The 14,531-nt window shown below is 42.5% G+C and overlaps 1 protein-coding gene across 1 annotated transcript; it reads right to left on the reverse strand.

The window, feature by feature from the left end:
- Window positions 1-2,373: 2,373 nt before the first annotated feature.
- Window positions 2,374-10,292, reverse strand: LOC121934263 (ferritin light chain, oocyte isoform-like). Its single transcript, XM_042474597.1, has 4 exons — window positions 10,047-10,292; window positions 4,997-5,143; window positions 3,437-3,562; window positions 2,374-2,691 (listed from the first exon to the last, which is right to left on the reverse strand). Exons 1-4 carry the CDS (start codon window positions 10,146-10,148, stop codon window positions 2,533-2,535), a joined length of 534 nt encoding a protein of 177 aa, XP_042330531.1. The 5' UTR covers window positions 10,149-10,292; the 3' UTR covers window positions 2,374-2,532.
- Between the last annotated feature and the right edge of the window lie 4,239 nt (window positions 10,293-14,531).

Genomic DNA, 14,531 nt, shown 5'->3' on the forward strand with positions numbered 1-14,531 from the left:
TCTTGCTCCATTATGTCCGGTTCATTAGTAAGGGAACTAGCCTCTTTGCAGATTGCAAAATACTTCTGTCAACACAGTGGGTACTATCAAACCTGTACTGGGTGAGATAAACCACTCAGGTCTATTGTTTTTGTTCATAAAGCAGTACAGTGTCATGCTTGGTGCAATTTTACATGATTCTTTGAGTGAATTTGTCTTCTCCACCCCTGGAACAGGCTGGTAGAGGTCCAGGAAAGCAATGGCAGCCCTTCTGCCCACAGCCACCAAGTGTCCATGAGGGGCACATGCTGTCACTGTGAAGCTGCCTTGCACAGTACATGAGGCAATGTTGCAGATGTATTGAATACCTCCTTGCTAAACAAGTTTAAAAACTCATACAAGACTTTTAACCCAAGCATGTCACCAACACGATTCCATGTTTACAGATGTGCATATTGTATTTGCATCTGTGAACTCTTCAGTTTCCCACCCTGACATCTGTTCCACCTGCTCCTATGTATCCAGCATTTTTTAAAAAAAGACAAACATTGGTTCCTTGTACATTATCCAAAATCCACAAAACCGTGACAGATACCATTACTGACCCAACCAAAATGCACAAAACACATTGCAAGCTTTTGAACCCCCACTGGCTTCTTCATGCAAGTGTTAAGAATCATACAGGAGAAAGAAAAATACAAGGTTAGAGTCATAGGCCTACATTTTGTCAAGATGTAGGCCTGTGATTCCAACATCGTATTTTTTACAGTTTTTAACACCTTTGCCTCATGAAGCCAATTGAGCGTCAAAAGCTGGCAACATGGCCCAATAAAAGTATCACTGTTTTGTGGATTTTGGCTGTTATTGTACTTTGCTGTATGGCCAACACAGCTACTCTGGGTATATTTGTTGATCCTTTCTGTAGTTGTTGGAAGGATTAATGTTTCTGCAAATTTGAAGCATTGTTTGCATGCATTTTAATTCTGTTTTTGAACAGAAATGTACATGTTACTGAGCACTTCTATAATGTGTACATTCTACAACACAAAGTGCTCTATATCCAAGCAATGCAGAGTATAACATTCACCACTCCTGCCCTATTTCACAACACAGATTTGATGCACTTATATTCTGCTTTTCACTGAGCTGAAGGTCGTTTACTTCTCTCATCCTCCTATCACCCACATAACCATCCACCTGAGCAACTAGCCCATGGTTGCCCAGTGAGTTTTACAGCCCTGTGCATAGTGGATCAAGGATCTGCTTTTGTTTTTGTCCGGCAACCATGCCTTGCCCAGTTACATGATAAAGATACAGAAGCAACAATATGTGTAGTCCTCAGTGTCTCTAGTATCACATTAATTCAAAAACTGTGATACAGCACTGCTTCAAATTCTTAAGACTGTAGACCTCAGAATCCTAGTCACTTATGGCCTACACTTGGCTGGAAGATCTGGAGAGTTGCAGCCAGGAAAGCAGTAACAACTGACATACAACCTGCTGCCATCTTTCTGATAGTACCCATGTTATCTTTCCACACACCATCATATCCCAAACTCCTGGTGGTTGTCCTGATCTTATCACTGTTTGATTAAATCAATGTCACTGCCATCAACCAAAAATATTCCCTTTGTAACTCAAGTTAAAATTTTCAACCATCTGGGAATCCCGTTTTTGGGATTTTTAGACTTTATATAAAGCCTGCCTTGCCACTCACACTTAGTTCCAATTTGCAATAATGCAGGAACTCGTCAGATTCAAACCTGGCACCTCTGTACTGTTGTCTGCGCTATACACATTCAAGTTCCAGCTGTCTCCCAGATTGGAGCCTGGCTTCTGGATCTGGAAAGCATTGCCCATTGCAATCCTTTAATGTGCTACCCAGTACCGCCTTTTATATCATAGGTTTATATGTGTATGATACTCTGGGAATGGTAATTTTTCCTTTTGCTGTTAATAAAAGTGTTGTACTTTGCACTCAGACTTCGTTTTTTTGGAGCAGGTATACAAAGGCTTGTATTCCAGTCAGCAGTTTCCCTAGGCCTCTTGCTGCTGAATTATTGATCTTCATTAATTTCCCCATTGAGTGCAGCAAGGGGGTGGCCCTCTTGGGACCCCCACCAAGAACAGTTAAGAGCAGGGGTTGAATCTGCAACTATGGTCCAGATGAGGTTTTTGGACTACAACTTCGATCATTCAGTATGCTGACTAAGGCTGATAGGAACTGCAGGCTAAACATCTAGAAGGCCGTAGCTGTCACCTCATGGATTAAACAGCTCTTTTGAACCTACAAGACAATCTAATGTTATAACTATATGGCATCCATTAAATCAAGGCAGGTAGTGCCAACTGTGAATCATTTTGATTATCATGGACTGACAGACACAGAGCATGTAGTGCTTAATGCCAAGTTTATTTAATGCCAGTTACAGACTCCACCACATGCACAAAACAGGCAAGGGTACAGACCTTTTATATAATGAGTAGCCAGGTTACAAGCTAAACAAAACTCTTTTGGACAAGGCTGCAGGAGTCACAAAGGAGCCAGGACGTCTAGTCGCTGGACTCGCCCAGGGTGAGGCGATCAAAGAGGTATTCACCCAGGCCTTCCTCACTGGCACGCACACGCTTCAGGTTGGTCATGTGGTCTCCCAGCTTCTTGATCAGTTTCACTTCTTCATCAAGGTAGTGCGTTTCCAGGAAGTCACACAGCTTAGGAGAAATAGGAAAGAAAACCTTAATACCAACATAGGAGAGTCTCACTCGTCTCCTTGAGAAAGTTTAATTCATTGATCATCCCATCACAGCCTGAAGATCTTATAGCCCACTGTGCATTACTTATTCCATCACAGAGTTCAAAGAGGCATCAAAGGCCATTTAGCCAAAATCCGGATGAGGTCCCTGCTTATAGCAGGGAGCAGTTGCCTACCTGCTATTGGGTGCACACACACATCCCAGAAAAAACAACACAGAAATAGCCAGAAGTCCTCTTCTAATTCTGAAAATGCTCCTTAAGGGATGATGGAAAAAGCTGTGCTTTATTTTAAAGAAGTTCTCTTCCTACCCGATTTTAGGAAGATCAATTCTCCTTTCCTGGTGGCTCTGACAATCTGCTTGCAGCCCACGTGTTTGTGCTCCTGAATTAAAGTTAATGTATCCCATGATAAACACCACCCAGGTATAGAAACCAGTATTGATCACAAGGTGCTCATCAGGTAACTACTGTTCATAACAACAAAAGTAAGCTTCTCCCCCTGAAGAAATCTATACACAGAGTTATGAAACCCTTGAGAGATGGTGTTGTACAGATACATAATTTGATTAAAAAAAACTGGGCAGATTTGCAGGACCATAAGAATTGAGCTCCAACCATGTGATATTTCAAACAGTTCCAGTTATGTGGAAGCTTTAGTGGGCACTGAATGTAACTATGCCAATCTTCTCGTACAATACTTACATGGGGGTCAGTATGGCGGGAAGCCACCTGGTGTAAGTCCAGCAGAGCTTGGTTCACACTCTTCTCCAGATTAAGGGCAACCTCCATGGCTGCAGCGCCATTCTTCCATTCATCCTGCTCTGGTTTCTGGAGTGAATAGTACACTAGTGAGAACATGTGCCCACTGCACACACACACACCCATGTTATAAATCTTCCTGATAGCTCATTGATTTTTGCACTTAACACTGTACTACCCCTCCCACTAACAGTAAATTTAAGTGCCAAAACTAATAAAGAGCCAAAGCAGGCCCACTGAAAAACAGGATGAAAGGTTATCACCATGTGCAGGAGGGAGGAACTGTGGGTTTTGCAAAAGTGCAAGTAAAGAAACAAGACAGCCCAACAAGGACAGAGCCTATGAAGTTACATATTCTTGGGTCTGAAAATCAAAATGGAAATGGAAAACTCAAAATACTCAAGAATCAAAATGGAAAACTGGGTGCATGATGAAAACTTCTTTTACTATCCTGGAGGAAGGCATGAATGGCAGGGAGGCATTCTAATCAGGATCGTTACTTCCACAATACAAGGACATGCTGCAGGTTTATCAACTAATCCATGCTCCACAGCCTATTCCAGCACAATGCCCAACACCTGGGTGGGAATCATGATTCTTCAGAGATTTCTGACTCCAATTCATTTCAGTCCTAGCCAGCACAGCACATGAGTGAGCCACCTGGGAGTTGCAGTCCAGTAACTTCTGGAAGACCACATGGTTTTCACACTGGTTGAACACATGATAGGGAACTGTGAAAAACCTGCACCTGCTTTAAGTATTTAGGATGCCACCAGGTGTATCATGAAGAGAGAGAGCTCTATACAAGGGGATTAATAAGATATGATCCAAAGCACAACATCTCACAGTTAAGAGACTGTGGTACACCCAATACTATATCTCCATCAGAACTTGGGAAATTTTTGGTCTACCGCCCCTAGAATTCTCCAGTCAACATGGCTACTGACAGTTGCAGGGACCACAAAACTATTCTAAAGGGGAGTTCAACATTTATAGGTATGTTATTAATTTTGACTGCTTGCAGGGGGAGGACAAATTCCTTTCCCTATTTATCACCAAATCATCCTTAAAACCTGAAGACTGACCACTGCTTGGACGTAGAAGTACCCTCCACAGCAGGCAACTTTTATCATTCTAAGGAGGGCTGAATGACAATCATTGCCTTAATATCTTACTGCTTGACTGTTTAATTAAACATCTGATAGATAATTTTCTGAGAAGTCTTAACTTGGTGATACAAATTTTACCAAATCATTTTGAGGAGATGCAACCATCCCGAGACCAGTCTTATGGGGCTCCAGGCCTCCCCGACCCAGACTCCATGTTGTCTAGTTTTCCTCCTACCATTTCACAAATAGACATCACGGCATTCCGTTTCAACTCTTCCCCTTCTGCCCAGGAATCCAAGTTCCTCTCCTCTGTTTATAATCCCCATGGCCATTTCTACTGCCACCAGACATCCCTCTTCTGCAAAGACTTGCTACACACATACACTATACTCACTTTGATGTCCTGCAAGACAACTCTACCCCCACGGCGATTTTGGAAGGTCAAGAGCTTCTCAGCTTGTTCATGCTTCTCCTCAGACAGGTGATGGAAGAAGGAGTAGAACTTAGGAAGAGCCACATCATCCCGGTTGAAGTAAAACCCCTGGCAGAAAGGAAGAAAAAGGAAGATGACGCATTATGCTGGCACCCAGAACTGAATGTGAAGTGACATGGCATCATTTCCCATTAAGGGTTTCAACCATTTTGAGAGGTACACTTTCTATACAGCAGGTATAGGGATTATAATTTAGCCCACTTCCAAGGTTGTGGTGTACTGCTTGGCAAAAAGCATTGGGCTTTTAAGTATAATAAAACAAGCTAATGACCACACCCCAGTTGAAACTGCCATCTTGCCATGTGCTTATAAAGCAACAGAATTTAGGGTTTACCATGATGGAGAAGTTATGGATTGTGACAGAAGTAAACCAGAAACCCAAATGTTAGTTTGAAACATGTCTGTATGCATGATGGCTGACTGAAAATTCATGTTATAGTAGTTGCCAAAGCTGCCCCTTCACTATGCTATCAGAAGAGCTGAGCAGACAGAAAAACAAGAGCAAATTCCTCTACATCATGGCCAGTATTCTAGACCGTGGTTAGTACAAACCAGTGGTTTGATGATTATGGCCAACTAAGCCTTCCCCAACACTGGAAACTGTTTTAGCAGTAGAATCTCTTTAACATTGAGAAATGGAAAAAGCCTAAACTTTCAGCAGTAGTGAACTAGACAAAACAGATTATGAACATTAGATGAGTATGAACCACCTGGCCTCAAAATAGTTCTCAGTGTGTGCTTATCTTCTGACACAACGCAGATGGTTACTTGAGTGTATTTCCCTGGTACTGGTGCCAAGCAAACTCTAGAGGCAGATTCACCTCAAGTATTCAGGCCCCAAATGAAAGAAGACAAAATCAAACAGATATGCTACCCTTAAGCCTACCTGAAATGTTTTTATTTAAGATTATCCCAGGCTTCAATCTGCACTGCAGAAATAATGCAGCCTGGTAGTGTTTAACAGCCATGGATCAATGCTGGGATTTGTAACTTCATTAGATATTTAGCCTTCTTTGTCAGACAGGTCTGGTGCCACCAAAAACCTAGAAATCCCAGAATTTCATAGCATGGAGCCATGCAGTTAAAGCATTGTCAAACTGCGTTAATTCCGCAATGCAGTTGCAGCCTCTGAGAACTTAGGGAATTTTAACTACAGTACAAATCCTATGATGAGGCTTAACGTCTCTCAAAAATGCATTTACTTGCACTGCTCAATTAAAAACTAGTACTGTAGTTCAAGCTTTTTTACTAATGGTATGGCTCTTCTAGGGCTGATCCAAGACTACTGGGGTTTTCCAAACAGAAGAGATAAGGCTTGTTTCTCCTCCCAAACCATGGAACAAGAGTAGATATTGTGTCCGATTCCACCTCATTCACCTCTCCAATCTAAACCACTGCAATTTCAATTACAGATAAGGCATTCCTGTGACTGGCCCCTACCCCAATACAGGCCTTTCCAGTCAAAGGAATGATTAACTTCCACTGTCTCAGTAATGTTGTTTGCTTAGAAGTTCATACACACAAGTGCTTTAGTGAATCCAGCAATAGGTAAACAGAACAAGAGCGGACTTTGTTACCAAAATACCAAATCACATGGGACACATGGTAGTGGGGGTGTAAAATCACTGTACAGAAAAAGTTACAAACTCTCCCACTGTAATCCCGGATGGGAGTGATTCTGGAAGCTGTAGACCAAAAAAGTGACTTAGGATGGAATCAAGACAAACATTGTAAGACAAAATATTATGTCATTTTACAACAGGGGTATGAAAGCTGTGGCCCTCCAGATAGTGGGATCACAACTCCCACCATCCCTTACCATACTGGCAGAAGCTGATGGGACCAGAAGTTGAACAACATCCAACGTGCCACAGGTGTCCCATCGCTAGTGTGGGGATGCTAGAATCCTACACATGAGAGAAAACTCCACTGTCCTTAATGGTTTACTTCTGAAAAGACATGGATAAGAACCGAGATTCCCTAGCACTGGGCAGTTGAAGTGGTCTCAAACTGGATTATTTCTGCAGTGTGTTTTGGACCCAAGACACCCAGCAGTGAGCACCAATTTAGGCAAACCACTAAGAGTAGATATATTCAAGCTCCCCCATGTTTACAAAAGCATTGCGAAACTAGGCACTGCTTTGAAGAATTATACCTAAGGGTGAGGAGAAAGGAGAAAATAAATTTGGTGGAGATGCATGTTCCTCAAAGTAAGCAGTTTACAATGCTTAGACTAAGGGTGGAGGTGCAACGGATAGATGAGGAGTGGTCTGGATAGAAGAAAAAGGTTAGCAAGTGGCTCTTTCTAGTTGCATGGCAGATCAGAAAAGCCATTCAAAGGAGAGGCTGCCATTTGCAATTGCAAGTGGAAGCTACCAGAACAATGGGCAAGCTGATGAAATGCAGCCATCAAATTGCACAGCACCTCCCACGTATGTGAGGACTATACATCCTTCAATCCCCTGCAATACTTGCATGGCAGGGGGATTTGTCATCCAACACTCCAGATTGAGGGGCTGAAACCAGCAGTTTGAAGCAGCCTTCCCCATCCTCCCTGCTCCAAAATGAGGACCAAGCCAAGCAAGCAAAAAAGAATTGCTGTGCTTTTGAAAGCTAGCCTCATCCTGGAGTAATTAATCCTGCTCCTCCACCCGCTTTGATGGAAGAAGAGTACTAAAGTGTATCCACATTGCAAATTTATCAAAGTTTGCTACTACTTTAGTTGTCATAATTCCATCCTATGATACTCTTATGGTATTGTGGGATTTATAGTTTGGTGAGCTACTTAGAACACACCAAGGTACCCTGAAAAGAAAGACTAAGGTCCAAACCACACTGCAGAAATAATCCGGTTTAAGACAGCTTTACCTGTCCTGGCTCAGTGCTAGGGAATCCTGAGGATTGTAGTTTATCGTGGCACCAGAGCTCCCAAAGGCTAAATGTGTCACAAAACTACAGTTCTCAGAATTTCCTAGCATTGAGCCAAGGCAGTTAAAGAGATCTCAAACTGGATTATTTGGACCTAAGAATTAACTGAGAGTCAACTCAATTCTGTGGTGCAGGTAGGCACTCAGAATACTTGGAAATAAGACTAACACTTTCTAAAAGAAAGCACAAAATCTTCACCAAACTACAAGATTTGTAGATCTTTGGGTGGAACCGTGGCCGGTAAAGTGGCACCAAACAACTACAATTGTGAAGTGTAATGACCTTTGAAAAGAAGTAGAACTGGACTCAACAAAGAGATGGAAAGAGACACATGAAACCAGGTCTTTAGGCTCTTCCTCCACTGACAGGGTTTGGGACCGAGGCCTTGAAATTTGTTTGAGCAAAACTTATGAGATGAACTTACACCTCCTTTACGTCTGCTCTGCACCTACCTGTGATAACAAGAGCTGTGTAGTGTAGTAGTTAAGACTGCTGGGCTGGGAGACTTGGAAAATCCAGGTTCCAGGCCACAAGCTCACATTGATCCAAGTGAACTCAGTGGAAGACTTTAGAACAGCATCTCTCCCTTTCTCAGTATGACCTACCTTGCAAGGTTGTTGCCCTTATCCAGAGCTTTGAAATCCAAAATATTCCAAAAATCTCTTTTCGGGGGTGGCTAAGATAGAGACACCTTTGCCTTCTGATGGTTCAATATACAAAAACTTTGTTTCATGCGCAAACTGATTAAGCATCATCCGCATTAAATTCCCTACAGAATTAACTTCAGGCAATGTGCATAAGGTGTATTTGAAGCACAAGTGAATTTTGTGTTTAGACTTGGGTCCCATCTCTTAAGATAGCACTTTATGTACATCATATATGCAAATACAGCCATTCCAAAAATGTTTTTAAAGGAAATAAAATCCTACACTTCTGGCACTAAGCATTTTAGATGTCAGACGCAAGTTGTATTAAATACATGAACAAATGCAGGAAAATAACATTCTGCACGTCATCTTGGGTCTCAGGATTTCTGGGAAAACTGTATTTTTGCAGTGGTTTAAATTATTTTATTTTAATTTAAGAGTCAGTACGGTGTAGTGGTTTTGAGTGTTGAGTCAGCCAGGGACCTTAAATCACACTCTCTTGGCCTCAGAGGATGGCAATGGCAACTCCTCTGTGAAGAAACATGCTAATAAAACCCTGTGATAGGGTCACCTTAGCGTCGCCATATGTCAAAATACCATGTGGTTTAATACATGTTGTAAATATCAAATTGCGTGCCAGCCTGCTTAGTGGTTAGAGCAATGGCTTAGGACTCTGGAGACCAGGATTCAAATCCCAGTTTGGCCATGTAAACCCACAGAGTGGCCTTGGCCAAGTCACACTCTCTCAGCCTCAAGAGGGTGGCAAAGGCAAATCCCCTGAAGAAACTTGCCAAGAAAACCTTGTGAGAGGTTAACCTCGGGGCCTCTACAAGTTGGGAATGACCTGAAGGCACACCAAAACATTTAAAGTAAGTAGTAGTAGTAGTAAGTAACAGAGTCAACTCAATTCTGTAATGGAGGAAGGCACTCAGAATACTTGGGAATTGTAGTTGAGGGAAATAAGACTAGCACTTTCCCAATTAATAAAGAGCAGAAAGGCGTCTTAAAGTTGGACATATTCACATGTTCAGAACTGAAACCAGGGAAAACATCTCAATTTTAATCTCACACGCCCAAACCAAAAATAATCTTGGGAAGGAAGACTGGCATTATGAGGATGCAAGCCAGTGTGGCTTAGTACTTTGAGCATTGGACTAAGCATTGAGCATGGGACTAAGACTCTGGAGACCAGGGTTCAATTCCCAGTAAAGACAAGGAACCCAGTGGGGTGACCTTGGGCAAGAAGTCACACTCTCTCAGCCTCAGGGGGAGGCAATGCCAAGCCTCCCTGAACAAATCTTGCCATGGATACCCACGCAAAGGTACACAACCAAAGTGACATTTCAGGAGGGATGCTACCAAAGCTTCATACTCACCAAGGAGAGGTACTTATAGCTGGCATGGAGGAACTGGTTGACCAAGCGGTTCACTCCGGCTTCACTCTCAGTGTGGTAGTTCTGGCGGATCTGGGAGCTCATGGTGCAGAAAGGATGAAGTCTAAACAAGGCAGAAGGTTGTGAGGATGGAGGGATGGATGGGGCGGCCAAGACCCTGCTCCGTTCAAGCACTGTTGAAGCAAGAGGCAAGGGACCAAGACCAGAATCAGAGACGATCTGTCTGGGGCGCGCCCAGAGGAGGCCTTTTATACCCAGATGGGGGCTCTTCCAGCACCCTCCCTCCGCCCCAATGCAAACACGAAGCCACGCCCCCTTTTTTAAGGGAGGGGGAGGGAGTTGTTGTTTTCCTTCCATTTGGGGGATCTGAGGCTGGGCAGCCATCTGCAAAAAGAGCTATGGGGAAAAGGGGATTGGGGCAGCTGTGGATTGCAGAACAGCTGCTGAAAATGCCCATATACATACATACATACAGCAAAATATATTGCAAAATAATTGGTAAAAATGATCATATATATATATATATATATAATGCAAAAAGGTTGCTGAAAATGCCCATATATATGTATTTTATATATTGCAACATAGTTGCTGAAAATGCCCATATATATGTATTTCATATATTGCAAAACAGTTGCTGAAAATGCCCATATATATATATATATATATAGCAAAATATATTGAACACAGCTGGCTGCAAAATATATTGAACACAGCTGCTGAAAATGCCCATCTATCTGCTATTCAACCCAATTCAGTTTGAGAGAGTGTGACTTGTCCAAGGTCCCACTATGTCACTGTATTTAGTAGGACTTGAGCATCCATGAGTTTTGGTATCCACAGAAGGTCCTGGAACAAAATGGCACATATACACACTCTTTCTCATCCTGACCCACCTCACAGGATTGTTGTGAGGTGAGGATGAACTACAGAAAAGGCCTTCATGCCTTGGAAAGTTGTCCAAAAATTGGCCTTCATACCTCGGACAGTTGTCACTCTTGATTTATATTCTGCTGTTCTCCAAATGAGTGGCACACAAAATGGACACATATGGCTCTCTCTATGTGTGTGCCACTCATTGGAGAAAAGCAGGATATAAATCAGGAGTGACAATTGTCTGAGGCATGAAGGCCAATTTTTGGCCCTGAGACCCCATAGTGAACCACAGAAAATAATCTGAAGACAAGCTGAAAATAAACTGAATGTAATTTCCAGTTTCAGCTAATTTTATGTTTTGTGGGTGGGCAGGGAGTGAAATTGCTAGAGTGAAAACTGGAAAGGGCTCCTATCCCTTTAATGGTTGTGTAGAAGAAGGAATATCAGCAGCAGGTGTTACTTGTGACCTGGATGCCTAACAAGCAACACCTGCTGAAATTCCTTCTTCTATGCATCTTTCACTGAAACTGGAAATTATATCCAGTTTTTAAAGTTGAAGGTTTTCATGGCCGGCATCCATAGTTTTTTGTGGGTTTTTCAGGCTATGTGACCATGTTCCAGAACAGTTTCTTCCTGACGTTTTGCCAGCATCTGTGGTTGGCATCTTCAGTTTTGTTTTCAGATTATCTTCTGGGAAAGTGGCCCACTATAGGGTCTCAGGGCCAAAAATTGGCCTAAAATACCTTGGTCAATTGTTACTCCTGATTTATTTCCTGCTTTTTTGCAATGAGTGGCACACAAAATTGACACTGGAGCCCTCTCCAGTTTGATCATCTTAAGATCAGAGGGTGTTTCAAATCTCTCTTATTGATGGCTTTTGGGTGATGATGAGGCTTTGGAAGAAGTTCTAGAGATCCCTGGACTGCAATTTCCCCACAGCAATATAGTGTCTTTATTGTTATGTGTCTTCAAGTCATTGCTGACTTATGGCGACCCTAAAGCAAACCTATAAAGGGGTTTTCTTGGCAAGATTTGCTGAGAGTGGGTTTGCCATTGCCACCCTCTGAGGCCAAGAGAGTGTTACTTGCCCAAGATGGGTTTCCATGGCCGAGTTGGGATTCGAACCCTGGTCTCCAGAGATAGTCCAACACATAAAGCACTACACCATGATGGCTTTTGTCTGGGTTTGTAGTCCAACAAAATAATGTTTGCAACCTCTGAGAGAGGCCTAGCAGCCTGTGCATAAGAAGCCAGAACATCTGCTTTCTTTATAAAACTTATCAGGGTAAAGAAACATGCTGTGTGTTGTGTGCCTTCAAGTGGTTTCCAACTTATGGAGACCCTAAAGCAAACCTATCATGGCGTTTTTCTTGGAAAGATTTGTTCCGAGGAGGTTTGCCATTGCCTTCCCCTGCAGCTGAGTGTATTACTTGCGTAAGGTCACCCAGGGGGTTTCATGGCTGAGCAGGGGGGAATTGAACCCTGGTCTCCAGAGTTGTAGTCAAACACCCAAACCACTTCACCACGCTCCCTATCTAAAGAAACCTTACCCCCATTTCACATTCCCTAGTTCTCCCCCAACTTGGAAAGTCCCTTCCTTTTTGGACATGACTCAGCAAGAAGCAACTTCTGCCACACAGCAAAAAGAAATCTTGAGAGTGATTCAGCAAAAAAGCCAGCCCTGCTTCCTCCTCTTTGCTTTGTTATTGTTCTCAAGCCCAGGAGGAGGCCTTGAAGCTGTTCCATCTATTCACCACTCCCCCCCTCCAAAACAACTAGCCTATGCAACTGAAAGCAACAGAGAGAACAGAACATGCAAGTCAAGGGAGAGGAAAATCCCCATTTTACAATTCCCTTTCTCAGGCACCTTAAAGTTTCTCAGATACTATAAAGTTTGCACATAACTAGTTTAATTGTGGTTGATGTTAATGTATTGTACAGAATTTGGGAAAGATATATATAGTATATCTATACTTGTGTGTGTGTGTGTGAAGGTACACAATGACAAAATGAAATTAAAAAATAACGTGTACGTGTGTGTGTTTTGATTTTGTCGTCGTGTACCTTTCAGCAACCGTAAGGCGAGCCTATCCTGGGGTTTCCTTGGCAATTTTAATCAAAGGAGGTTTGCCATTGCCATCCCCTGGAGCTGAGAGTATGTGACTTTCCCAAGGTCACCCAGTGGGTTTCCTTGGCCGAGGTGGGATTTGAAGCCTGGTCTCCAGAGTCATAGTCCAACACTTAAACCACTATGCCATAGTGTTGTTATTGCGTGCCTTCACATAGTTTCTGATTTATGGCGACCCTATCCTGGGGTTTTCTTGGCAATATTTGTTCAGAGGAGCTTTGCTATTGCCTTCCTCTGAGGCTGGGAGAGTGTTACCCAAGCTCACCCAACTGGTTTCCACTATACCATGCTGTTTTGTGTGTGTATAATAGAATAGAATATATGTACTCTGTATGTGTGTATGAGTGAAATATGTGTGTGTGTAGACATACAGATATGTATAAAATCCAAACTTCAGGTATTGTCTAACAGTAGGTCCCAACTGTTGATTTATTTATCTAACTTATTCCCCCACTTCGACAAGCATGGCTGACTTTCTTAGGATCCTTGTCTCCAAGAGCCCAGTTGCAACTGGAGGTGTGATTTCATATACTGTACACACACCTGAAGATTTATGATATAAATTTGTTTAGATGAGGAGAAGAAAGTCTAAAGGCACTTTCAATCCACTCAGGAAATCAAATTGTGGTTGAAAGCTTAGGAAACCTTGAAAAACACTATAGCTGTGTGCAAGGTTTTGAGATATTAATATGATTTTATCTCATAAGCTGTTCCAGAATTAGGCAGGAGCAGGGAAGGTTTGGTCTCAAAATCACATCTACAGGGTGCTTTAAGATGTAATGAGGTGCCTGCAAGATCAGTAATAGGACTCACCTGGTGAGCTGATGGGATAAGGTTTCAACTAGAGAAACACCTGGGCTTTTTGGCAGAGCAAAAAGTATTAACATTTGATTCTCCATTTTGAAAATGCACCTCCTACCCTATTAACTGAAAACTGCCTCCATCCAGAGAGCTGCCTTTATACTTTTCAAACCTCTTGTATGCTTTGCTAATGGAGAACAAGGAATAATTGTTCTGTCCTTATGTTGGTTTTGTTTTTTTGTAAATTCCTGGATTAGCCACTCAATAGTGGGACTCTTTACTCAGGATGCAAAGTGATTTTACAACACCTGAAAAACAGTTTTATAGTACTTTACACATTGATGGTTTGTACATTCTGATCACTAGTAAAAGTCTTCAGATTTATTTCTTTCCCTGATGTAGGCTGCATCTACACTGCAGAACTAGTGCAGTATGAGACAGCTTTAACTGCCGTGGCTCAGTTTTGTGAGCAAATTAATTTTCTCTGTCAGAGGTCTGATGCCACAACAAACTATGTATCCCAGGATTACACAGGATGGAGACATGCCATTTAAAGTGGTGTCAAACTGAATTAATTCAGCAGCCTGGAAATAGCCATCTCTGGATTATGTCATATTAGGGTTGTGGAGGGGGGGGGGAGGATCAGGGCTTACTGGCTGTGT

The sequence above is a fragment of the Sceloporus undulatus genome, chromosome 6 (assembly GCF_019175285.1).
Source record: "Sceloporus undulatus isolate JIND9_A2432 ecotype Alabama chromosome 6, SceUnd_v1.1, whole genome shotgun sequence".
NCBI lineage: Eukaryota > Metazoa > Chordata > Lepidosauria > Squamata > Phrynosomatidae > Sceloporus > Sceloporus undulatus.